Consider the following 26,185-nt stretch of genomic DNA (forward strand, 5'->3'; position numbering starts at 1 on the left):
AGCAACGCCGCCATGTTGAATAATGTTTTTCGTGCAGCCACAGGACGTCGTGTTACTGCTGCATTATGCGCAACTTCACCCCCGACGTCCACGGCGAGGTCCATCTTTGCAACCACGACACCGTGCACCGCTGTACAGATGAGCCGAATGGACCGCTCAGGATTGGCATCACGTTGTCTCCACCGACGAGTTTCGCTTAGGCCTTCAACCAGACAACCGTCGGAGTCGTGTTTGTGGACAATCCGGTCAGGCTGAACGCTTTAGACATAGCGTTCAGCGATTGCAGCAAGGTGGAGGTTGCATGCTGTTTTGGCGTGGCATTATGTGGGGACGATGTACGCCTCTAGTGGTCATGGAAGGCGCCGTAACGACTGTACGATACGTGAATGCCACCCTCCGACAGACAGTGGAACCATATCGGCTGCATATTGGCGAAGCATTCGTCTTCATGGACAACAATTCGCGCCCCCATCGTGCACATCTTTTGAATGAGTTCCTTCAGGATAACGACTTCGCTTGACTAGAGTGGACAGCATGTTCTCGAGACAAGAATCCAGCCGAACATGCCTGGGCTAGATTGAAAGGGGCATTTTATGGACGACGTGACACACCAACCACTATGAAGGATCTACACCGAATTGCCTTTAAGGAGTGGGACAATCTAGACCCACAGTGCCTTGATGAACTTTTGGATTGTAAGCCACGACGAATACAGGCATGCATCAATGCAAGAGGACGTGCTACTGGGTATTAGAGGTACCGGTCTCTACAGCAATCTGGACCACTATCTCTGAAGGCCTCGCTGCATGTCGGTACCCACATGCAATGTGTCGTTTTTATGAGCAATAAAAAGGGCGGAAATTATGCTGATCTCTATTCCAATTTTCTGGACAGGTTGCGGAACTCTCGGAACCGAGGTGATGCAAAACTTTTCTATGTGTGTATAAATGATCAAGTAGAAAGCGTCGGAAGTTCTTTAAGGCTTTTTGCAGACGATGCAGTTGTCTTTACCAAAACATAGAAGATAGTAAGAATTTGCAGAACGACCTGCGGAGGATTGATGAATGGTCTAAACACTAGCAGCTGACCATGAATGTAAAGAAATCTAACAAATTGTGCGTTCATAGGAAATGAAGCCCACTACTATACGGCTATACTGTTGATGTCAAATAGCTGGAGGTAGCGCTGCCGTAAAATATCTATTCGTAAACATGCAAAGCGACCTTAAGTGGAATGACCATGTAAAACAGATAGTAGGAAAAGCAGACACCAGACTCAGATTCATCGGAAGAATCTGAAGAAAATAAACTTTTTCATGAAAGAAGTGGCTTATAAGGCGCTTGTTGGCTTGATTCTTGAGTATTGTTCATCTGTCTGAGATCCCTATTAGGTAGGACTAGAGGAGACAGAGAAGATCGAATAAAGAGCGACGCGTTTTGTCACGGGGTCATTTAGCTTGCGAGAGAGCGTTACGGAGATGCTAAACAATCTTCACTGTTAAGCGTTACAGTAGAGGCACAGTGTATCATGGAGGTATTTACTATTGAAATTTCGGGACAACACTTTTGAAGAGGAGTGAGACAACATACTACTTGCTCCACACATACATCTCGCGTATTGACCACGAGGAGAAAATACGAGGAATTAGAGCCAATACAGAGGCTTACCGACAATCATTCTTCCTACGCACTATTCGCGAGTGGTGTAGGGTTGGAGGGATCAGATAGCAGTACCGAAAGTACCCTCCGCCACACACCATTAGGTGGCTTGCGGAGTATGATGTAGATGTAGATATAGATGTATATACCACATTACTCAATTGTTGTATAAAATTTATGCGCAGTTACAATACTTAGATTTCCAAGGCAAAACACTTACACAGCCACCGAAGTAAATAACATCAGATAGTATTTCAAACCAGTTACTGTTTTACTGAATATAAACTGAATAGAAAACCATTGTTCCATAAGTACATAAATCAATGTCCAGTTCTGGCGCTAATGATCACTTCAGCTTACCTGTGCGACATCGGGTAACTGAGCTATGCCTAGCTACGGCATGCCGCAGTTGGGAGCTGAAATAAATCACAGTGTATTGTCATTACCTTATAAATATTGCTATGCGTAATGCAAGAGTGTTACGCACCAGAATAGTTCATAATTAACAATCGGCTCTCGTAAAATACAATTCGATTCTGAATTAGTATGTTTTAAAACCTTTAAATATCAGGTGAGAATGGTAGTCCACACATGGCACGTTTCTCTGTGAACTGTCTGTGTGATGCTGAGATACTCCCGCAGTCAGCAACATCCCCAGATCTATCCGCAGTAGAACATGTCGGAGAGCAGCTCAGACATCAGTTCCGTCCAAGTGCCAATATCAGTGATATCGAGGAACAGTCGCGACAGTTGAGGGCCGACTTTCCTCAGGAGAGGACAGGGCGATATCGACATCCTTCCCAATCGAACGTGGACTCACACTGCCAGGTTCTGCGAAAATCTTTAATCGCTGACAAAGCATCATATGTCCTCTCAACCAAAGAAATTTAGTTTCGTTCCCTCCTCACTTTCTGGATACACGATTTGTCTTTTTTTTTAGTTAGCTAATGTATAAAGGTCATTGACGGCGCATGCGCCGTTCAGCTGGTGAGGCTGGCCTGCTCTAAGAGCGTGTGCTTTCCGGTAGGGCAGACTGTTCTGTGGCGGACGCCGGCGGCCCGGATCCTCCGGCTACCGCCGCCGCGCCAGCGCCCACGCCGACCGCCGGGAGGCGCCGCAGGCCGGGGCTCACCGAGTTTGGACGGGTGAGTACTGCTGCGTCTGCCCTTCCCTGCCGCCTAACATGTGTACGAGTGCCGCTACAGGAACGGTGGCACTACACTGCTACACAAGTAGGTGAACACTTCTGGTAATTAGGATTTAAGAACCATACTGAAAGTTGATTGTAATAATTGTGGTAATGCTATATCGCTGAAACCGGCCCCTTTTCCGACGTAAGGTTCAAGAAACATTTAGAGCGAAGTAACAAAACTATTTTTGGCTTGCATTTAGCAGAAACCGGCAATAGTGTAGAGACGGGAACAATATTCCCCTTTTCAGCCAAGAGTATTTTTACAAATATAACATGGATAAGGTAATGAGCAAAACGTTAAAGATGCACAGAAACAGCTAGAATTACTACAAGAGCAGGCAGCAAAAATAGGATTACAAATTTCATTTGAAAAAGCTAAATTTATGACTGACATCAAAGATGCACCTTCTGGTCTCAAAATTGGTAATAACTACATCTCTCGAGTAAAAGAATTTAAATATTTAGGTGAATGGATTGCAGAAAATTGAAATGAAAAGAAATCTGTCAGATCAAGAGCCCAGAAAAGGGAGACAGATTTTCAGTTAACAAAAAACATTTAAAAGGTAAAGAGTCTCGTGGAACTGCAAAATACGACACTACACAACAGTAATTAAACCCGAAGCTCTCTACACATATCACACACTAAATCTTCAACACAGAACACTAAAAGGGAAATTAAAAGTTAAAGAACGTAAAATAATGAGGAAAATCCCAGGACCAAGAACTAAACATGGTGTGCATTATCCAAAACCCAATGCAGAAATATATAAAAATGTCTCCAAAATATCAGTCACAATGCGCATGAGGAGAATTCAATTCAAGGGACATTTAAAAAGAATGGACTCAAACAGGTTAGCGCACAAAATCCATACATTTTTAAGGAACAAAACTACAAGACCGAACTGGTACAAACAGACGGTAAAAAACCTGAGAGAATTAGGGTCTCCAAATCTGCAAGACAGAAATGAAATCAGAAAAATCACAAATATACGGACTTTTGAGGAAGAAGAGACAAAAACTAACCGAAAAACACCGAGGCACTGAAATTACACTTAAAATCTGAAGGATCTGCACTGGGAGAACAGTATTCCGGGAGAAGAGAATATCTTCCATACGGCTGAAGGGTAGGTAAAACTGTGAAGATGATGGTAGGTGTTGTGGTGAATAGTGGGAAGGCAGAAGATGGGAAAAATAAAGGGTGAGGAGGGGTTTCGTGTGTTAACAAGAGGGAAGAGATGAGGAGGAATGGAGAGGGATAGGGAATGACAAGCACTGAAGTGGATTTGGATATGTGTGGATAAATGGAAATTGGTAGGAGGGATAAATGTAGGGGGCAGATCTCATTATCTGCCAGCGGCAGTTGTTTGAAGTAGCATTGGGACAGGCTATAGTGTGTGTAGCTGTAGGGGTGGAGGGATGTGTGGTTGAAGACGCGGCAGCATAGAAGAGTTGGTGATCACAATAGAGACATTTGGTTTATTCGATAGCAGATTTACGGGGCTTCAGCTGATGGGATAGGAGATGCGTGAGGTGCAGGAGCCAGTCATCAGAGGAGAAATGGGGACGGAACATAGACTGGTTAAAGGGTAGCAGGTCGTCTCGGTTCAAGGGGTGACGGTTGCTTCGGAAGAGGCGGGATTCGAAAACCTTGCTAAACAAGGAGGTGAGCCATATGGACAGTAGAGGGATTTGTGCGGTTTGAGGGATTATAAAATTCTGGAGGTTATCCACAGTTGAGGGTAGTAGCCTGTAGATAGCATAGTCGTATAAATGGTTGCAAGGGTAACTATAAAGGAGACAGGACGCTTTTTAAGGTGTCGCTACATGATGCGATCACGACCAAGGTATGTGTTGGGTTTTATATGAAGTGGTTCTTTTATCTCGCGTTCTTTGGTTGAAGTGTTTAATTCTGTTTGTCGTATGAGGGCCAGGGTTCGTCAATTATCGAACGCCTAGGTGTGTATATTCTGCCCTGTCGTTGCACATACTTGTTGCATCTTGTGACACTAGTCACAACATTCTCGTGCTTGACGAACCTTTTACTGTTTGTGTCATCTATTTTGTTGACTACATGATTTTATCAGTTGACTGGTAGAATGTTTTATAATCCTTTCCATGACACGGCGCGTCAGGAAGTTTGAGAGGCACTATGGGGGTTAAGTTCCTCCACACTATTTCCGCCTATCCTCGATTTGTGCAATAACGCCAAGAGAAGGCACTGTTTACTTACTTCAAACTTTAGTGTCGCACATTTTTCTTCTTTCACCACTTATTTTATCAATCATAATTTTGTAATAGCTCCGTAAGCTTGTTCTTGGCTATGTTATTGTATACACATCAAATACTTTTGGATCACCTCGGTTCCGAGAGATCCGCAACCTGTACAGATAATTGGAATAGAGTCAACATAAACGTCATTTCCATCCTTTTTATTGCTCATGAAAACCACACATTGCATGTTGTACCGCCATGAACCATGGACCTTGCCGTTGGTGGGGAGGCTTGCGTGCCTCAGCGATACAGATAGCCGTACCGTAGGTACAACCACAACGGAGGGGTATCTGTTGAGAGGCCATACAAACGTGTGATTCCTGAAGAGGGGCAGCAGCCTTTTCAGTAGTTGCAAGGGCAACAGTCTGGATGATTGACTGATCTGGCCTTGTAACAATAACCAAAACGGCATTGCTGTGCTGGTACTGCGAACGGCTGAAAGCAAGGGGAAACTACGGCCGTAATTTTTCCCGAGGGCATGCAGCTTTACTGTATGATTAAATGATGATGGCGTCCTCTTGGGTAAAATATTCCGGAGGTAAAATAGTCCCCCCTTCGGATCTCCGGGTGGGGACTACTCAAGAGGATGTCGTTATCAGGAGAAAGAAAACTGGCGTTCTACGGATCGGAGCGTGGAATGTCAGGTCCCTTAATCGGGCAGGTAGGTTAGAAAATTTGAAAAGGGAAATGGATAGGATAAAGTTAGATATAGTGGGAATTAGTGAAGTTCGGCGGCAGGAGGAACAAGACTTCTGGTCAGGTGACTACAGGGTTATAAACACAAAGTCAAATAGGGGTAATGCAGGAGTAGGTTGAATGATGTATAGAAAAATGGGAACGCGGGTAAGCTACTACAAACAGCTTAGTTTACGCATTATTGTGGCCAAGATAGATACGAAGCCCACACCTACTACAGTAGTACAAGTTTATATGCCAACTAGCTCTGCAGATGACGAAGAAATTGAAGAAATGTATGATGAAATAAAAGAAATTATTCAGATAGTGAAGAGAGACGAAAATTTAATAGTCATTGGTGACTGGAATTCGGGTGTAGGAAAAGGGAGAGAAGGAAACGTACTAGGTGAATATGGATTGGGGCTAAGAAATGAAAGAGGAAGCCGCCTGGTAGAATTTTGCACAGAGCACAACTTAATCATAGCTAACACTTGGTTTAAGAATCATGATAGAAGGTTGTATACATGGAAGAACCCTGGAGATACTAAAAGGTATCAGATAGATTATATAATGGCAAGACAGAGATTTAGGAACCAGGTTTTAAATTGTAAGACATTTCCAGGGGTAGATGTGGACTCTGACCACAATCTATTGGTTATGACCTGTAGATTAAAACTGAAGAAACTGCAAAAAGGTGGGAATTTAAGGAGATGGGACCTGGATAAACTGAAAAAACCAGAGGTTGTACAGAGTTTCAGGGAGAGCATAAGGGAACAATTGACAGGAATGGGGGAAAGAAATACAGTAGAAGAAGAATGGGTAGCTTTGAGGGATGAAGTAGTGAAGGCAGCAGAGGATCAAGTAGGTAAAAAGACGAGGGCTAATAGAAATCCTTGGGTAACAGAAGAAATATTGAATTTAATTGATGAAAGGAGAAAATATAAAAATGCAGTGAATGAAGCAGGCAAAAAGGAATACAAACGTCTCAAAAATGAGATCGACAGGAAGTGCAAAATGGCTAAACAGGGATGTAGAGGCTTATCTCACTAGGGGTAAGATAGATACTGCCTACAGGAAAATTAAAGAGACCTTTGGAGAGAAGAGAACCACTTGTATGAACATCAAGAGCTCAGATGGAAACCCAGTTCTAAGCAAAGAAGGGAAAGCAGAAAGGTGGAAGGAGTATATAGAGGGTCTATACAAGGGCGATGTACTTGAGGACAATATTATGGAAATGGAAGAGGATGTAGATGAAGATGAAATGGGAGATACGATACTGCGTGAAGAGTTTGACAGAGCACTGAAAGACCTGAGTCGAAACAAGGCCCCCGGAGTAGTCAACATTCCATTGGAACTACTGACGGCCTTGGGAGAGCCAGTCCTGACAAAACTCTACCATCTGGTGAGCAAGATGTACGAAACAGGCGAAATACCCTCAGACTTCAAAAAGAATATAATAATTCCAATCCCAAAGAAAGCAGGTGTTGACAGATGTGAGAATTACCGAACTATCAGTTTAATAAGCCACAGCTGCAAAATACTAACACGAATTCTTTACAGACGAATGGAAAAACTTGTAGAAGGCGACCTCGGGGAAGATCAGTTTGGATTCCGTAGAAATACTGGAACACGTGAGGCAATACTGACCTTACGACTTATCTTAGAAGAAAGATTAAGGAAAGGCAAACCTACGTTTCTAGCAATTTTAGACTTAGAGAAACCTTTTCACAATGTGACTGGAATACTCTCTTTCAAATTCTAAAGATAGCAGGGGTAAAATACAGGGAGCGAAAGGCTATTTACAATTTGTACAGAAACCAGATGGCAGTTATAAGAGTCGAGGGACATGAATGGGAAGCAGTGGTTGGGAAGGGAGTAAGACAGGGTTGTAGCCTCTCCCCGACGTTATTCAATCTGTATATTGAGCAAGCAGTAAAGGAAACAAAAGAAAAATTCGGAGTAGGTATTAAAATCCGTGGAGAAGAAATAAAAACTTTGAGGTTCGCCGATGACATTGTAATTCTGTCAGAGACAGCAAAGGACTTGGAAGAGCAGTTGAACGGAATGGATGGTGTCTTGAGGGGAGGATATAAGATGAACATCAACAAAAGCAAAACGAGGATAATGTAATGTAGTCGTATTAAGTCGGGTGATGTTGAGGGTATTAGATTAGGAAATGAGACACTTAAAGTAGTAAAGGAGTTTTGCTATTTGGGGAGCAAAATAACTGATGATGGTCGAAGTAGAGAGGATATAAAATGTAGACTGGCAATGGCAAGGAAATCGTTTCTGAAGAAGAGAAATTTGTTAACATCGAGTATAGATTTAAGTTTCAGGAAGTCATTTCTGAAAGTATTTTTATGGAGTGTAACCATGTATGGAAGTGAAACATGGATGGTAAATACTTTGGACAAGAAGAGAATAGAAGCTTTTGAAATGTGGTGCTACAGAAGAATGCTGAAGATTAGATGGGTAGATCACATAACTAATGATGAGGTACTGAATAGGATTGGGGAGAAGAGGAGTTTGTGGCACAACTTGACCAGAAGAGGGGATCGGTTGGTAGGACATGTTCTGAGGCATCAAGGGATCACCAATTTAGTATTGGAGGGCAGCGTGGAGGGTAAAAATCGTAGAGGGAGACCAAGAGATGAATACACTATGCAGATTCAGGAGGATGTACGTTGCAGTAGGTACTGGGAGATGAAGAAGCTTGCACAGGATAGAGTAGCATGGAGAGCTGCATAAAACCAGTCTCAGGACTGAAGACCACAACAACAACAACACCGCCATACAGTGAGACCTTCAGAGTTGGTGGCACCTCTAATACACACATGCACGTCCTCTTCCACTGATGCATGCCAATGCTCGTCGTGGCTTACTATCCACACGTTAATCAGGTGTAGATCCCTCAGCGTGGTTGGCGTGTCACGTCGTCCATAAACAGCCCTTTTCAGTCTACCCCAGGCATTCTCGAAAGGGTTCATGACTGGAGAACAAGCTGGCCACTCTGGTCGAGTTATGTCTTTATCCTGAAGGAAGTCAGTAACAAGACGTGCACGATGGGGACGGGAATTGTCCATGAAGACGAATGCTTCGCCAATATGCAGCCGATTTGGTTGCACTAACGATCGGAGGATGGCATTCACGTACCGTACGGCCGTTACGGCGCCTTCCATGACCACCAGCGGCGAACGTCGGCCCCACATAGTGCCGCCCCAAAACAGCCGGGAACCTCCACCATGCTGCAATCGCTGGACAGTGTGTCTAAAGCGTTCAGCCCTACCGGGTTGCCTACAAACACGTCTCCGACGGTTGTCTGGTTGAAGGCATAAGCGATAATCGTCGGTGAATACAACGTGATGCCAATCCTGAGCCGTCCATTCGGTCCATCTGTACCCCGCTGCATGGTGTCGTGGTTGCAAAGACGGACCTTGCCATGGACGTCGGGAGTGAAGTTGCGCATCGAGTAGCATACCGCGCACAGTTTGAGTCGTAACACGGCGTCTTGTGGCTGCACGAAAAGCATTATTCAACATGGTGGCCTTGTTGTCAGGATTCCTCCAAGCCATAATCCGTAGGTAGCGGCCGTCCTCTGCAGTAGTAGCCCTTGGGCGGCCTGAGCGATGCGTGTCATCGACAGTTCCTGTGTCTTTTTATCTCCTCCATGTCCGAACAACATCGCTTCTGTTCACTCCGAGGCACTTGAACACTTCCCTTGTTGAGAGCTCTTCCTCCCACAAGTAATGCGGACGCGATCGAACCGGGGTATTGACAGTCCAGGCATGGTAGAAGTACAGACAACACGAACCATGTACCTACTTCCTTTTGGAATGACTGGAACTGATCGGCTGATAGGCGCTGGTCATGATTGGTTGTTTACATCTTTGGGAGGGTATAGTGACATCTCTGAACAGCCGAAGGGACTGTGTCTGTAATACAATAGCGACAGTCAACGTCTATCTTCAGTAGTCCTGGGAACCGGTGGGATACAAAACTTTTTTATGTGTGTATTTGTTACCCGAAATCACCGCACTTATGTATCAGAACCAAATATTGTCATGTTTCCTTTTTAACAATTTTAAATTTAGCATTATTCGTGTATTAACTTCTTGCGTTTTATCACTGTATAAATTATGCATGTAATGAGCCCACTACTCATGTTACCTACCGTTTTTCTTTTAAGTTCATAGCTTTTTATACTATTGTGAAATTAACCAGTATGATCGCCCCACCAAATGTAATTTGTGGCTACTACACGTCAGTTTTGTAGGGTAACGCTGTTAACAGGATGGCTCTGCGGGCACTGTGGAGTAGTTTACACCTTACCTTAAATACATGTGAGACGAAGCTATGCTGATTTTGTGTGTCTTTCTTAACGTGGTCAATATGGCTTTCTTTATTTAGGACACGCTGTGAAATTAGTATGCGCACGTCTATCATAGTAATGCTCTATCATAGTAATTAATTATGGCATATTTTATTGTTTTAAGATACACTCTGAGGTGACAAATGTCATGCGGTACCTCCTCTGTCGTGTCGGTCATTCTTTTGACCGGTGTAGTGCAGCAAATCAACGTGGTTGGGACTCAACGTCCCCTGCAAAACTATTGAGCCATATTGCCTCTACAACCGTCCATAATTGTGAAAGCGTTTCCAGTGCAGTTCTTTGTGCACGAACTGAACTCTCAATTACGTTCCATAAAGATTCTGTGGGAAGCATGTAGGGCGATCTGGATGGCCAAATGACTAACTCAAATTGTCCAAAATGATCTTGAAATCAATTTCGAACAATTGTGGGCCGACGACAAAGCGCATTGTCATCCTTGAAAATTCCATTTTTTTTTTTTTTTGGGAACATGAAGTCCATTGTCTCCAAGTAACCGAGCATAGCAGTGTCCAGTCAATGGTCGGTACATTTGGACCAGAGGAGGCAACCCATCCCATGTAAACATCGTCCGCATTATTGTAGAGCCACCAACAGCTTGCACAGTACCTTGTTGAGAACTTTGGGTTACTTCTTTGGGTCTGCGCCACACTGAAATAATACTATCAGCTCTTATCAACATAAATCTGAAGTCTTCTGACCAGGCCACATTTTTCCAGCAGTCTAGTGGTAAATCGATGTGATGAGGAGCCCAGCAGAGACGCTGCAAGCTATGCCGTGCTGTTAACCAAGGCACTTTAGTCGGTCATCTGCTGCCATATCCCGCTCACACCAAATTTCGCCACACTGTCGTAACAGATACGTTTGTCGTACGTCCCAAATTGATTTGTGCAATTGTTTCAGGCAGTGTTGCTTGTCTTTTAGCACTGACAATTCTATACAAATACCTCTGCTATCGGAAGATAAGTGAAGGTCGTCAGCCGCTTCGTTGTCTTGGTGAGAGGTAATGCCTCAAATTTGGTGTTATCGGCACATTCTTGAGAATGTGGATCTCTGAATATTAAATTCCTTATCAATTTCCGAAATGGAATGTCTCATGAGTCTGGCTCCTGCTACCATTTCGCCTTCAACGTCTGTTAAGTCCCGGCGTGCGACCATAATAACGTCGGAAACCTTTTCACATGAATGTCCTTCCTCCAATGCATTGGCCTATTATACGTTGTGCACGCGATGCTACCGCCATCTGTAGATGTGCATACCGCTACTCCATGACTTTTATTACCTCAGTGTACTGCGCCCTTTCTGGGCCTTAACAATATTTCACTTGCAATTTTGGCAGGAGTTTCACATGGTACACGTACTAATCAAATGTATCTATACAGTAAATGAACCATACATTCCTCATATGTTGATAAAGTAGCAGGCAATTTACTGACATCCAACCACTCAGAAGTATTTTACCTGTAAGACTTGTAGTCTCCTCCCATTGAGGAATGTTTAGTTTTCCGAGCATAGTCTCTTTTTTACTACCTACTAGTTTTGGCTGTTAGAAGCTACGTATTTTGCATTTAAGGTAGTAGAATGTTACTGTAGATGTACCAGACATGGCGTAGGCCGATTGCCCTATGTATACAATGGCCTGAATTTAAAAAAAATTGGTGGAAAATTCAACAAATGGCTGAAAGTTAGAAAATAGCCGAATTTTCCAATAACGCAATGCAAGATGGTGGGCCTAGACCAGTTGTAAGTGTAAACTGCGGAGCGGTGGGGGGGGGGGGGGGGCGTCGAATCCCAAATCCACAATGTAAAGTTATCCTGTTCAATGAAAATCCAAGATGGCAACTACAGCCCACTTGTGCTCAGTATCAAATCCAAGGTGGCTGACCTCAAAACACCAAGACTATCTGCGTAGTTGTCTGATAGTGGCCTGAAGGTATTAACATAGCCCCATGACATAAAAATCCAAGATGGCTGATCTGTTTACACAAGCACAGGCTGTGTGGTTGCCAGTTTGTTTGTACTGACCGAAAATTGGTACCAAAATCTAAAGATCAATGGTTTCCCTGTTGCCTTACAGTATATGTGTCTAAAGTTTGAAATGTTCCTAGCCCAATTGTTCAGAGTTTAAACAATTGCCCAAAACAAACTGTCACCATTACTGGAATAGGATAAGAGCACTTGTGATTTTATTTATACAATACCAAACTTTGGAGAGTCTGTCCCTCACTGGACAGCACTGAGTTGAGATTTTGGGGTATCTGCAGGGTCAGACCATTGCTGCAAAGAGGACACTGCCAATAGAAGCGAAGCAGGATCAGGCCATCAGCTGTCACTGTACCTTGCCATAGTGAGCCACCTAGTCAGGCTGCTGTGGTCACCACCTGCATCCTATAAAGATCCTATGCTGCTTCTACGTCAAAAGGGGTCAGCTCATGGGTCCATGTTGCATCACATGACTGTAGGCTGCTGGGTCCTGCTGACTAGCAAGCTGTGTCTGAAGTGGTAGCAACAGCGTCATCTTATCGCTGTCCACCACATATTAAGATATTTGTACACACCACACCAGGACCAGCTACATTATTTAGCTCATGTCCACCAACATCATCTGAAAATATCGGTCAACCTCTACAATGATGCCTACCCTATACCGATTCCATCGGTTTGAAGCTAGTTTCAGTCAACAGGAGTGTGGTAATATAGAAATTATCGAAAGCTAGAATTCTGCGACGTCTGTTGCAGATATTTCAAGCCTCATAGCTATCTGGAATGCTGGCCTTTAATATTCCAATGTACAAAACTTATTTACAATACCAGAAATACCTTAATGCAACAATGTTCCTTCGTCATGGATTTCCACTGTTACAGTGTATAAAACCTACTTATGACACCTGACATAGCTTAACCAGACAACATGTTGTCTGTATAGAGTTCTACTCACTTTGGTGGCAAACTTTAAGGGGGGTGAAACCCCAGTGCTGCAGCCAGACAGAACCATCAGCGTTCAAGTATATCATACATTAGATGTCAGTTAGGATAAGCACCAAGCCATGTGCACACTGAAATACAATGACGGCATATATATCTGTAGAAACGTGCATGCTGTCGCGATTATTACTTCCAGAGATGTGGCACCACTTAATAACATATAGTAGCAATGGCCCTATGAAATGTGAGAAATTTGCAGTTGTACAAGGTGTTGTTCATGTGTTCACAGTGAATGTTGTCGAACAATGTCAGAATGAGGCATTCAAGACATCAGTTTCTACATCTACTCAGTTCTACTCTTACACTGGTTTGGTGTTGTTATCAAGTACGTGTAATAGTATTTGGAGGTGGGCTGCTAGGATCGTAACAGGTCAATACACCCATACGAAAGTAATTGGCATGCTCTAAGAACTCAACTGAGGAAAAGGAAACATATGTAGCCTTATTTAACTGCCAGGGAAGAATTCCTTTACGTTTGAGCAACAGCAGAAGTCAATTCAGTGTGCTGACAGACTCCTCGATATATCAGAGCAGGATGCACAACCTTTTCCAGACTTTGAGTTTCCACTCTCACCAACATCTGTACCACTCGTCAAGGCGCTACTGTTGTACAGATCAGCTATGAAAATGGTGTTACTTTTTAAATGCACGAGCTTAATGAGAGAGATGGTAAGCAAGTTGTTCTATGTTTGTCTTCAGATCATGATTTCAACGTAGTGGCAGTGTCTGAGAATCCACAGTATAGTGACATGAAATTCGTGCTACCTCCCCAGATAGTCTGCATGATTCATCTGTTTATATGCTAATTTCAATCTTTTTCAAACATATACAGAGGCTACACACATCTAGAGAGAATGCACGTGCTGTTGTGAACTTGTCAAGTTGACTTATGGTTATGGAACAATGATACATGGTTCACTTGAATGCTGATGGTTCTCTCAGCTGTAGCCACCAAAGTGTGTGGAATTCTGTGACAAAACCCATTGTTAATTGAATGTGTGTCAGTTGCATGAAATAGATTTCCTACAGTGGAGTGTTAACGGCACCACATTCGAGACAACTTGAAGATCTGAAATAGTTCCCTCAGACGTCACAGAGATTTACCTTTAGTTTATTTCTTTGTTAACATGTCCCTGATGACTGAAAGTAGTAGTGAGATAAGTAAGAGACAGACTTCGTTGCAGAGACTGGCAGATTATTTCACCGGGTGATGGTGGCATGGACTGTATGGTGTAGCTGTTGTGCTGTTCTAAAATTAGAGTACAGCTAAGTGTGAAACCATTTAACCGATTTTGGTGGGCGTGCACTGGCCGTAGCAAACAGTATGTGTTAGATACATTCCAGGACTGAGGGGAGATACACAGGCACACTCTGACTTCATTTGGTGCATGGGGTCTGGATGAGGCTGTTGCTACCACTTAACACGTAGCTCGCAGATCAATCAGTTGGGGCAGCCTAGAGTTGTACAGTGGGATATGATGCTGTGACTCAATGACTGTCGAGGTAGGAACAACATTAGAACTTTAACAGAGTTGTTGGAGGCAGCAGCAGCAGCCCAGCGTTGCATTTAACTCGGATACAGCCTAGTGGCAGCTGACTGCCTGGCCCTCCTCGGTTGCTAGCAGCAGTGCTTCCTTTGCAACTGTGGTCTGACCTGACAAAAATGGTTCAAATGGCTCTGAGCACTATGGGACTCAACTGCTGTGGTCATAAGTCCCCTAGAACTTAGAACTACTTAAACCTAACTAACCTAAGGACATCACACACATCCATGCCCGAGGCAGGATTCGAACCTGCGACCGTAGCGGTCGTGCGGTTCCAGACTGCAGCGCCTTTAACCGCTCGGCCACTTCCGCCGGCTGACCTGACAGGGAGGGTGCAAGTCCTTTCTGGCACCGTCCAGCTTCGAAATGGCTCACCCTGGCGCCATATTTGTTTAATAAAGATTCTACTGTTACTGACTCATCCCAGTATGGTGGTGGTTGTTTTAAACTGTGATATAAGAGGAGTAATCGCGTAAACTCTGGACAGCTGGAGTAGCAATAATTTAATCTAATGTTAAGTTAACTGTAAAACCAATGAGTTTTAGAATTTGCCGCCATTTTCTACATTTAGCACAAGCGATTAAGCCACCATGCATCCTGTGTCCATATCCCCATCTCATAATTATGGCGCGATAGGGCTGTGCTCATACCTCCAATCTCACTATCTGACAACGATGCAAATTGTTCTTAAATGTTTAGGTCAGCTATCTTGTATTCTATACTTGTTACAAGTGATCTACTTCTGACGTCTTGGACTTTGTACCTATAGGATAACTCCTTACCTTGAGCTTATGACTAGTTTATAGTTAATAAATCGCCATGTTGGATTAGATTATTTGATGCATACAGCAAATTAGCTATTCTTGAATTACCACCACTATTTATGAATTTCTGCCAATTTTTATGTTTTATGTCAGAGGGATGAGCGAGGGGTAACAGAGGAAAACTGGCAACAGCCCCTTGTGCCATATAGCTTAGGGAGAAGTCGGGCAAGAATGCAGGCTGTGCCAGAACAGGTACAGCTGCACATCTTAGTCCTTTCACCTCGTCTACCAATTGGTTCACAAATTTTATGCAACTCGTCGCCACTCTCATTTATGTGCTGTGTTGTTTCCATCCAGACAGTTCTATTATTCTTCCTCATTTAAACAGACGACAGAATAAAATAAAATAACTTATGTTAAATAAAACATCATTGATTTCAAGATAATTCAAAGCTGATAATGATGTCTTATACTTGTTACACAGGTGGACAGTTTAGAATGATTTGTTAAGTGCGTCCTAGTCTCATAAGTTGCCCTTTAAGAATGAGGATGTACTCTGCGCCTTTTCGATCTAATATTTAACGTAAGTACCACAAGCTTAATCGTCCACAGGTCCAGTTTCATCTAAAGATATTTACTTTGATTTCGATCGTTTAAGACTTTTTCTTGTGAGTGATGATAGCGCGTGGCTATCGTGAAGCGAAGAAGTTGTGAAGTTTATCTTTTGTTTCAGAGTTTCTCCTTGTAAAATATTTGTTTGTATCCGCGAAGAGATAAAATGTCATGATGTTACTTTATTACACGTCACTGTACATCGGAGGTCCAGTATGTACTAAATTACACTGTAATAAGTTGTCTGAAGGGTGCAGCGCATTGTTGGGAGACAAAGCTTGCGGAGTTTCCTGCGCCATTTCTGCCACTTAGTTACATTACGTGGAATCTCTTACGACATTCATGATTGTACACCCGGGCACTTTTGAAAATGTAGATGATGTCAAAATCATAAGAACATGATGCTTGTTTCTATTAATTAACTTGCTATGCATGAAAATTATTTCATTTTACGAATTAATAATGTTTATGGGCACTTGAATAAAGAAAGCATAAGCCTTGCGGTAGGATGTAGTAGCAAATTGCATAGGTGATAACGTTTAGGGGAAAAGAAATACTCAAGCCCAGTAACTTTCTGACGACAAAACGGCAAAAAGTGTAATCCTCAAAGTAACCAGTTGTGTCGTCGCTATCGGGCAGCAGAAATTCGGGCCAAACGAATCAACGGACGACATACTTGGTAAGGAAGTCGCCTAGAGCACCTTGAGGAATACTTTCTTCCTCTCGCTATTTCCCCGTTATATTGTCTCCTTTCTTCCAGGAACGCCATTAAACCGCGAAACACGCCATAAAAGTTTACGCCGCTTCATAAAAAATTACGATACCTTGCAGGAATTCAGCTTGCGTCGACGTTCTCCCAAATCGCCTCACGTCCTCTGGCTACGCGTTCTCATTTCTTTCAGCGGAGAGAAAGGAAATAATTTAAACGTAAATGCAGCTCGCCTGGTTCAATTAATTTTCCTCTCACCGCGTCCGAGTTAGTGCTAGCTGAAGCGTACGTGATGCTGTCTACTTCATATTCAAAAATTAAATAAAAAGCTTGACGTTCGCTGAAATCGTTAGTTTCCTGTCTTTATTGTCTTTTTAATTTCTGTTCTGTAAATTTGCATCTGCTCCGGTCACAGAATCCACTGTATGGGAATAACACTGCGGCTTCTAAAAATTAATATTGTTCACGACTGAAGTAACAATAATTTTTTAATTATTTGAAATAAACCTGTGAAGTCGAAGACGGACTTTACAGAACGTATGTCAAACATGATGACTGATTGCTCCGCTAATATAAGATAGGCAAATGCAGAGATTCGTACCCAAGCGTACGAACATGTGTAAACACTTTTCATAGCTTTGATCGTATGGATAACCGTTGGACTTAAACTGTAGGTCCTTCGTTCATAATGCATTCAGCTTCGATTTAGTTTTTATATTCTCACAACAAATACACTCCTGGAAATGGAAAAAAGAACACATTGACACCGGTGTGTCAGACCCACCATACTTGCTCCGGACACTGCGAGAGGGCTGTACAAGCAATGATCACACGCACGGCACAGCGAACACACCAGGAACCGCGGTGTTGGCCGTCGAATGGCGCTAGCTGCGCAGCATTTGTGCACCGCCGCCGTCAGTGTCAGCCAGTTTGCCGTGGCATACGGAGCTCCATCGCAGTCTTTAACACTGGTAGCATGCCGCGACAGCGTGGACGTGAACCGTATGTGCAGTTGACGGACTTTGAGCGAGGGCGTATAGTGGGCATGCGGGAGGCCGGGTGGACGTACCTCCGAATTGCTCAACACGTGGGGCGTGAGGTCTCCACAGTACATCGATGTTGTCGCCAGTGGTCGGCGGAAGGTGCACGTGCCCGTCGACCTGGGACCGGACCGCAGCGACGCACGGATGCACGTCAAGCCCGTAGGATCCTACGCAGTGCCGTAGGGGACCGCATCGCCACTTCCCAGCAAATTAGGGACACTGTTGCTCCTGGGGTATCGGCGAGGACCATTCGCAACCGTCTCCATGAAGCTGGGCTACGGTCCCGCACACCGTTAGGCCGTCTTCCGCTCACGCCCCAACATCGTGCAGCCCGCCTCCAGTGGTGTCGCGACAGGCGTGAATGGAGGGACGAATGGAGACGTGTCGTCTTCAGCGATGAGAGTCGCTTCTGCCTTGGTGCCAATGATGGTTGTATGCGTGTTTGGCGCCGTGCAGGTGAGCGCCACAATCAGGACTGCATACGACCGAGGCACACAGGGCCAACACCCGGCATCATGGTGTGGGGAGCGATCTCCTACACTGGCCGTACACCACTGGTGATCGTCGAGGGGACACTGAATAGTGCACGGTACATCCAAACCGTCATCGAACCCATCGTTCTACCATTCCTAGACCGGCAAGGGAACTTGCTGTTCCAACAGGACAATGCACGTCCGCATGTATCCCGTGCCACCCAACGTGCTCTAGAAGGTGTAAGTCAACTACCCTGGCCAGCAAGATCTCCGGATCTGTCCCCCATTGAGCATGTTTGGGACTGGATGAAGCGTCGTCTTACGCGGTCTGCACGTCCAGCACGAACGCTGGTCCAACTGAGGCGCCAGGTGGAAATGGCATGGCAAGCCGTTCCACAGGACTACATCCAGCATCTCTACGATCGTCTCCATGGGAGAATAGCAGCCTGCATTGCTGCGAAAGGTGGATATACACTGTACTAGTGCCGACATTGTGCATGCTCTGTTGCCTGTGTCTATGTGCCTGTGGTTCTGTCAGTGTGATCATGTGATGTATCTGACCCCAGGAATGTGTCAATAAAGTTTCCCCTTCCTGGGACAATGAATTCACGGTGTTCTTATTTCAATTTCCAGGAGTGTATGTTTCAACATTCTGACATGCATGTTATATCCTGTTTATCGTATTGCTATAACGTGCAGTACGACTCACTGAATTCCTTTACGAATGCTAATTATTTCACCCATCCATTACTTCTACACATATGCGTACCTATTTCCGGTATAAGAAGCTTGATTTAATGTCCAAGCTTTTTTCTGCCCATATAACTATTTTTCAGCTTTCTCGCCATTCAGGTTTGAGTTGTCAACCTGGCTTAACTAGTCACTAAGGATTTAAAATACATGTACGTTGACAAGTGGATAAAATAACGCTATGTATTCCACTATAAATTTCATAAATGTGCATGCAGTTCCTCAAATGTATCCAGAATATTTGTGTAAAAAATTTCATTTCTCTGCTTGCAGTAGATCCTCCTTATATAGGAACGTATGTGTCCAGAAGTAATAATGCAGGCTTGATTGGAATTTAATATGCAGTCGCCTAACACATACCCAACTGGAGAACGATGGGGAAGTATTTTCACCTGTTGGTTATTGGATAGCCTTCGCTTTGACTGGCTAGGCTGCTGATCACTACAGGACATTACTTGGGATCCGTTTATTATTTTGGAACACTGCAAATCATCTTCGTGTCCTTCTTCTTCTGTTTCTTCTCCATCTTCCTCTCATTTCTAACCTTGTTACATTTCTTATCGCTGCACCCTTATCTCTGTTGGTAGTCGGAAGCTTATGATCTCTTTTTAAATCAACTTCAGAGAGCTTTCTGTAATGTATCCTTTGTACACAACTCATAAAACAAAGCAGGAACTAACAACTGTACCTAGACTATGGTACACTCTCCTTCTCGAACTATCACATTCCTTGCCTTGGCCGCGAAACTCCTTCCATCCCTCTAATAAATCGCTTTTCGCCTGTTTCACCCTTCGATATGATATGTTTCCGAAGGTTGGTGACTAGGCGGAACCTTTGGCTGTGCAAGCTTGCATTTTATTTGTTCAGTACACATTCCACCTCGAAAATCACGCTCATTCTGTAAATGATTCAATTTCTCGTTTGAGGAAAGGATCAGAATTTCCTTTTCTTCTTATTCTTCTTCTTCTCCATCCGATATCAACCCACTACTGGATATAGGCCTCTTCCATATGTTCCCATTGCAGTCGATTTAGATCCGCCTGAGACCATCGTGTTACAGCGACCAGTTTCAAATCATCAGGCCATCTCTTTTGGGGTCTTCCATTGCCTCTCCTGTGGTTCCATGGTCGCTAGCGAACAGTTCTAGGTGTCCACCTGCTGTGATCTTGTCACGATATCTGCCCGACCCACTCCATGTAAGGTTTACACTTTGCTCTAGGATGTCTGTTGCCATTGTTCTTCTTCTAATGCCCTCTGATCAAATCCTATCCCTGCAGCTGTCTCCTGACATGTGTCGCTCATTGCCTCTTTGTAAGCGCTTTGGTCTAGGAGCGCTTGTTTTAAAGTCATAGTTCCCAGGCCATAGATAGTAACTGGTTGTATGCACATACTTGTTAGGATGAATCCTAGTTTCTGAAATGCTACTCAGCTCAATTTTATTCTGCGAGGAATTTCTGCATTTTGATTGCTTTTCACAGCTTAATTTTTGGCCAGGTTTGTGTGGTTTTAGTATTGGCCAGTCGTTCCATAAGCATGTTATAGATCTTGAATTTATACACATTATTCTTCCAAATCTACACTTGTGAGCTCAACATTGCCGGCAAAGCGCAAATGGTTCAGATATGAGGCATTGTTTTTTATTATTGTGTTATTCCAATACATTTTCCAGTTCAAGGGTGAATGGTTCCGGAGAGATGGTGACACCATGGCGAAATCCTTTGCCAATTAGAATCTTACTGATAAGGTCTTCATTTTTCTGTCATTGTTCCCTCTTCATGGAAGTATTTCAGGAGGTTTATAGATTTTAAATCTAGGCTGGCATTTCCAAGGGTCTTCGTGATTGTCCAAATCTCAACGGAGGTGATAGCTTTTCGATAATCTATACATTAGGAAATTACTGGGTGCCATATCAGGAGCACGAAGAGTGAGAAAAAATTTAGTGACCCACAGCAGCACCAAGATTGACTGCATGATTCAAGGACCAGGGTTTGGGTTGGGTGAGAGGTTCTGTAGCAGAAACAACGCCTCGGGATAGCTTTCTGCAATGCTTCGTCATGACACACTCTTGTAAGTTGGGAAGACGATTTTGGTAGTACACTCTTAGGATGGTAAGCACATTGTTGGCGTCACACTACGATAGTCCGATAACAAACAGCTTTACTTGGCTCGATGTCGGTTTGGTATTGACCTTTGTCTTCAGTATGAGGATGGCAGAGGCACTACGAACGTAGTGTATGGACTATAAGTTGAGAATGTGGGTCTCACGGGGAGCGTGTCAGCGATAAACCCCTGCAGTCGCATAATTGTCTACGCCCTCGGTGGCTCAGATAGATAGAGTGTCTGCCATGTAAGTAGGAGATCCAGGATTCGAGCCCTGGTCGGGGCACACATTTTCAACTGTCCATGTGATGGATGTCAACGCCCATCAGCAGCTAATGGTATTGATTTAATAGAAATTTCATTTGCCTTCAGTGGTGAATCCACATGTTTCCACTTGCTTTGCTCCCTTGTTTCAGGGTCTCAGCGACACAGCCCTCAAGCGTCAAAAGCGTAGTTAACATATTCTGCTACAGCAGTTCCACTGCTGCTTCGGTTCGGCAAGCGAATCGCGGAATTCAGTGATTGGTGATATTTAAAATCTCGTACGAGGTATAGCGGACTAACCGCTGAGTGATTTTCACTGCTCCGCTATTGCCTCGAGTGTGATCGAGTTCCTCGTGCTCTGCTTATCTCGATATCCTCCTTTGCCGATAAAGAAATGGTATGCCATTTTTTGTTCCTCTTTCAGACATTTATGACCACACTGGAAGAGTCTGCGCTACCAAATCACTGTGTTATATGGAGACATATGTTTGCCGTACACGTCCACCAGCTCAGACTGAATTTTTGCAGCGTTATTCCCTTTCAAAGAACAGGTAGCTAATTACCGTGCAAACTCCACTTAACAGTAGGCTGCGCCATTTCGTTTTGCTCATCGGACAGCGTGCTACGCTCTTGTCGCATGGGAATTTGCACGTGTACCAGAACTGTAAACATCTACTTGCAACCCTACGAAAGATTAATTACGTAGCTCCACTTTCTCGAGGTGGCTAAACATCGTTAATTGAAGCATTTGAGATTTGGTGCTACAGAAGAACGTTGAAAATTATGCAGACTGATAAGGAGTGAGGAGGTTCTCCGCAAAATCGGAAACGAAAGAAATATATACAAAACACTGAAAAGAAGAAGGAACAAGGTGATAGGACGTTTGTGATGACATCATAGAAGAACTTCCGCGATACTAGAGGGAGCTGTGGAGCGTAAAAACTGTACAGGATAAAAGAGATTGGAAAACATCCAACAAATAACTGACGACTTAGGTTGCAAGTGCTACACTGAGATGAAAAGTTTGGCACCGGAGGGGAATTCGTGGCGGCCCGCACCAGACTAGTCAGAAGACTAATGACTCAAAAACAAGTCGTACATCTCACTCTATGGGGTTAAGGTTAGAAAATTGTTCGATTACGCCGCAATTAAGTGCATTAATCAATTTATCCGGTGTAACAGAAAATTATCACATGTACGAAAAGAAACACAACAATGGTCAACAGTGGTTTTCCTACAGAAAAAGTACATCTAAAACTTAATTCTATGTTGTACTGTGATATAAAATGTGAAATCAGAAAGTGTCCACCACGTCAGGATTAAACGTTATGACCTGCAAGTTTTATAACATAGCTGAATTTACTGTATAATTTTTCAGTGCTTTGTGTTTGAAAGGAGTGTGATAAAAGTTAATACAGTGAACTTTTCCGTTATTAATTTCAGTGTTAAGTACTTTTTAAATGTAATGTGTAACATTAGTGTATTTTACATTGTGTATTTTAACCCTTCAGTCACATATAATTGCTTACTCTTCCTTCTATATTATCTCAAGTCTTTGAATTTTTCTTTTCTTTTACAGGAATTGATCTGGCTAAGTTCATTCGATAGAAAATTGTTTTGTAGGCATTTAAAATACAACATGCATAAATCAAAACGTGAATGTACAAACCATCACGATTCATTTTGTTATATATGTGGTAAATTCCCGACATGGAAACAAAGACGACCAATTTCAAATTTACAGAAGAGGTCGTGTCATTTATACTTCATGTGCCAACTGGAAGATCAGGATAAAGATTGGGCATCTCAAATAACTTGCACCAGGTGCAATTCTAAACTAACACAATGGCTGAAAGGAAGAGAAGAGCACTCACCATTTGGCATACCAATGATCTGGCGATTGCCTCAAAAGCATGTTGACGAGTGCCACTTCTGTTTGACTAATGTAACTGGCTATTCATCAAACAATAAGAAGAATATTAGGTAACGCAACCTTCCCTCAGCAATTATATATGTGCCCCATAGTGAAGACCTGCCAGTTCCCACTCCTCCACTAGTGTGGTAAGTAGTTCCTAATTCTGATCTCGCATCTACAAACGCTGAGGAAGCCCAACGTCAATCAAATGAAGAGGAGCACTTTCCAGAACAAAGACCACATTTGATTACAGAAGCAGACTTGAATGACCTAGTTCGTGATTCATATTTATCCAAGGAATACGCAGAAATTTTATCTTCAAGTCTTAAGGAATATAACTTACTTCACGAAGAAGCTATAATAAGTCACTTTAGGCAACGTAGTAAAGATCTGATAGTATATTACCGTACGGTGGGCAATGTTTGGGCTTGCAGTGATGTAGTGGGATTAATGAAACAGTTAAACATACCTTGTGATGCTGCTTAGTGGCCGTTGTTTATTAACGCTTCCAAGACAAGTTTGAAGGAAGTACTACTGCATGATGGTAATACATTTCCATCGGTACCTGTAGGGTACTCTGTGAAGGAGAACTACATAAATTTGTCAGAGATACTTGAAACTATGAAGTATAAAGAAGAAAATTGAAAAATATATGGTGATCTTAAGGTGGTTCGTTTAGTAAATGGTCTCCAAAGTCGTTTCAGAAAGTATTGCTGTTACCTTTGTCTTTTGGGACAGCCGTGCAGCAGATAAACATTATAAAATTAAACAATGACCACCACAAGATAAATTGGCTCCAAGAGGAGAAAATATGAAATATGTACCTTTGGGTGAGGGCGAAAATCTAACTGCATTTTCATATTCAGCAAGTCCTAATTAGTTAGGTCCATCATGTCTTGTCTCTGTACCTGAAAAATTTTTTTTGTTGTTGAACAGTGTAATTAATTTAAATAAGACACCCATGCTAAAGAGCATGCATCTATTACCACAGAAAAAATTTTTCCATAGCGCACCACCATTTAAAAGCGATCGACAACCTCAAGCAAATTGTTAGTTGTACGAGTATTATTTGGAATGTAACGTCAGATTTCTCAGGAAAAAAAAACAATTCTACCATAATTTAAAATAATGTTTTTTATTAGACTTTTTACGTATTCCTCTGTTTTCCTCCATCGTTTTGATATTAATTTAAATATATGTCATAACATATTACAAGCTTTCGCATCCCTAAGTTACAGTGGTCTGCCGCCTCTGAGAATAACCAGTCTGTAACTGCTTCTATTACCACGCCATCTGTTGCGAAGCACTTGCCGCAAGTAAGTAGTGGAGCAAGTGAAAATCGCTCGGCGGCAGGTCCAGGTGTTCGCTGGGTGTACTAACTGCTTCCGTCTATAAGGTGTGATCGAACTTTGAGTTTGAATGATAGGATGGGGTCAGGCATTGTCAGGCAGCAATAAAACTCCTGACATTTCGAGGCAACGTCTATTATTCTTCATTGCACGTCGTAGTTTATTCAGGGTAGTGCAGAAAGCGGCTGCGTTTATTGTTGTCCGTTGTTACATAAAATCGACCTGCTTGACTCTGCATCTATCCCGTCCATCCCAAAACACAGCTGCCATAACCCTTAGTGCTGTGATTGACTGCTTGGTCTTGGCTTTGACTGGTGATGACGTGTGTCGCCATTCCATTCACTGAGGTTTAGACTGTGAGGTCATGAGAGAAATACTCTTCTTGTCCCATGTGACAATGTTCTCTGAAAATTCATCGCCTTCCTTATGACACCCATCCTAGAAATCAAGAGAGGGAGTCAGTTTTCCATTCTGTGTTTCTCAGTAAGCAACCTGGGAACCCAGCGTGACACAGTTTGCGAAACTGCTACTTTTCAAAGAAAATTTTGCACAAAATTGTTGTACACACATTCAGAAATTCCAGTCTCAATGCTGAAATTGTGAACAGTAGGGATTCGTGAGCCCTTTCGTCCAAGGCCTTGGACAAATCTTTTGAGATCTGCGGTGTGATAGCGGTTCATCATGGATATTTTCGTCGTTGTCCTTTAAGATCGTCATTCATTCATGCACTTTACTGTTACTCGTCACATCGGGGTCAAACACATTAATTATCGTCTAATAGTTTTCACTGTTGCAAGGTTCCTTTTTCTTATTAATCCAATCCCTGACCGTATTTCATAGTCGGCAGGCTGATAAATTCCTATTAACATTTTGAACTAACACTGTAAACGCACACTGCGGCAGTACCAGTGCAAATGGCTTCGTTTAACAAGCAAGACGTGCCAGGAGTTGGTGCGCATGTGTGTTTGTTCGCCCGACAATCAATTAGTTACGATGATTCGGACCTTATTTTCCGAATAACTTGACCATGGAATCGACCAATGCTTTCTTGTAAGGAACTGCGTGTCAGTAGAAAGTTTGCCTGTCAAGTGTACCAGTATCATTCACCAGTATAAAATCTCGGTATTAGGGCCGCGTCAGAACGGAGTTAAACCTCGAGCATTCGTATTTCTTTATTATTATTTATGTATGGGCCCAATAGGACCACGCGAGGTACAATCAATCAATGACGAGTTTCATCGTTGACCTTCCTTTGTGTCCTAACTCATTTCATCCGTTTAGAATGAAATCCCTTTCTCGCTTCAGATCACTGTGTTTAAATTCCTTTTCTAACTTCCCTCTGACCAACTTTCCAATCAAATATCTTCTGTCTGATTGTTTTTTTTAATCTATAACGTCTACTTGAGTTATACCGGCTACTTTAAGATTCTCCTTAATTGCAGCGATCCATTTAATTGGCTCAGTTTTGGCCTTGCTTCTGTTTTCAAAGAATTC

General features: G+C 43.1%; 1 protein-coding gene across 1 annotated transcript in view; it reads left to right on the plus strand.

Annotated features, from left to right (window-relative positions):
• The window catches only part of LOC126252367 (dipeptidase 1-like), a 392,132-nt gene that overhangs the window by 256,724 nt on the left and 109,223 nt on the right, over window positions 1-26,185 (plus strand). Inside the window, exons 7-9 of the mRNA XM_049953258.1 lie at window positions 2,686-2,734; window positions 9,255-9,265; window positions 9,323-9,344. Coding sequence (XP_049809215.1) covers window positions 2,686-2,734; window positions 9,255-9,265; window positions 9,323-9,344 — 82 coding nt within the window. The remainder of the gene's footprint in view (window positions 1-2,685; window positions 2,735-9,254; window positions 9,266-9,322; window positions 9,345-26,185) is intronic.

This window comes from Schistocerca nitens, chromosome 4, assembly GCF_023898315.1.
Source record: "Schistocerca nitens isolate TAMUIC-IGC-003100 chromosome 4, iqSchNite1.1, whole genome shotgun sequence".
Classification (NCBI taxonomy): domain Eukaryota; kingdom Metazoa; phylum Arthropoda; class Insecta; order Orthoptera; family Acrididae; genus Schistocerca; species Schistocerca nitens.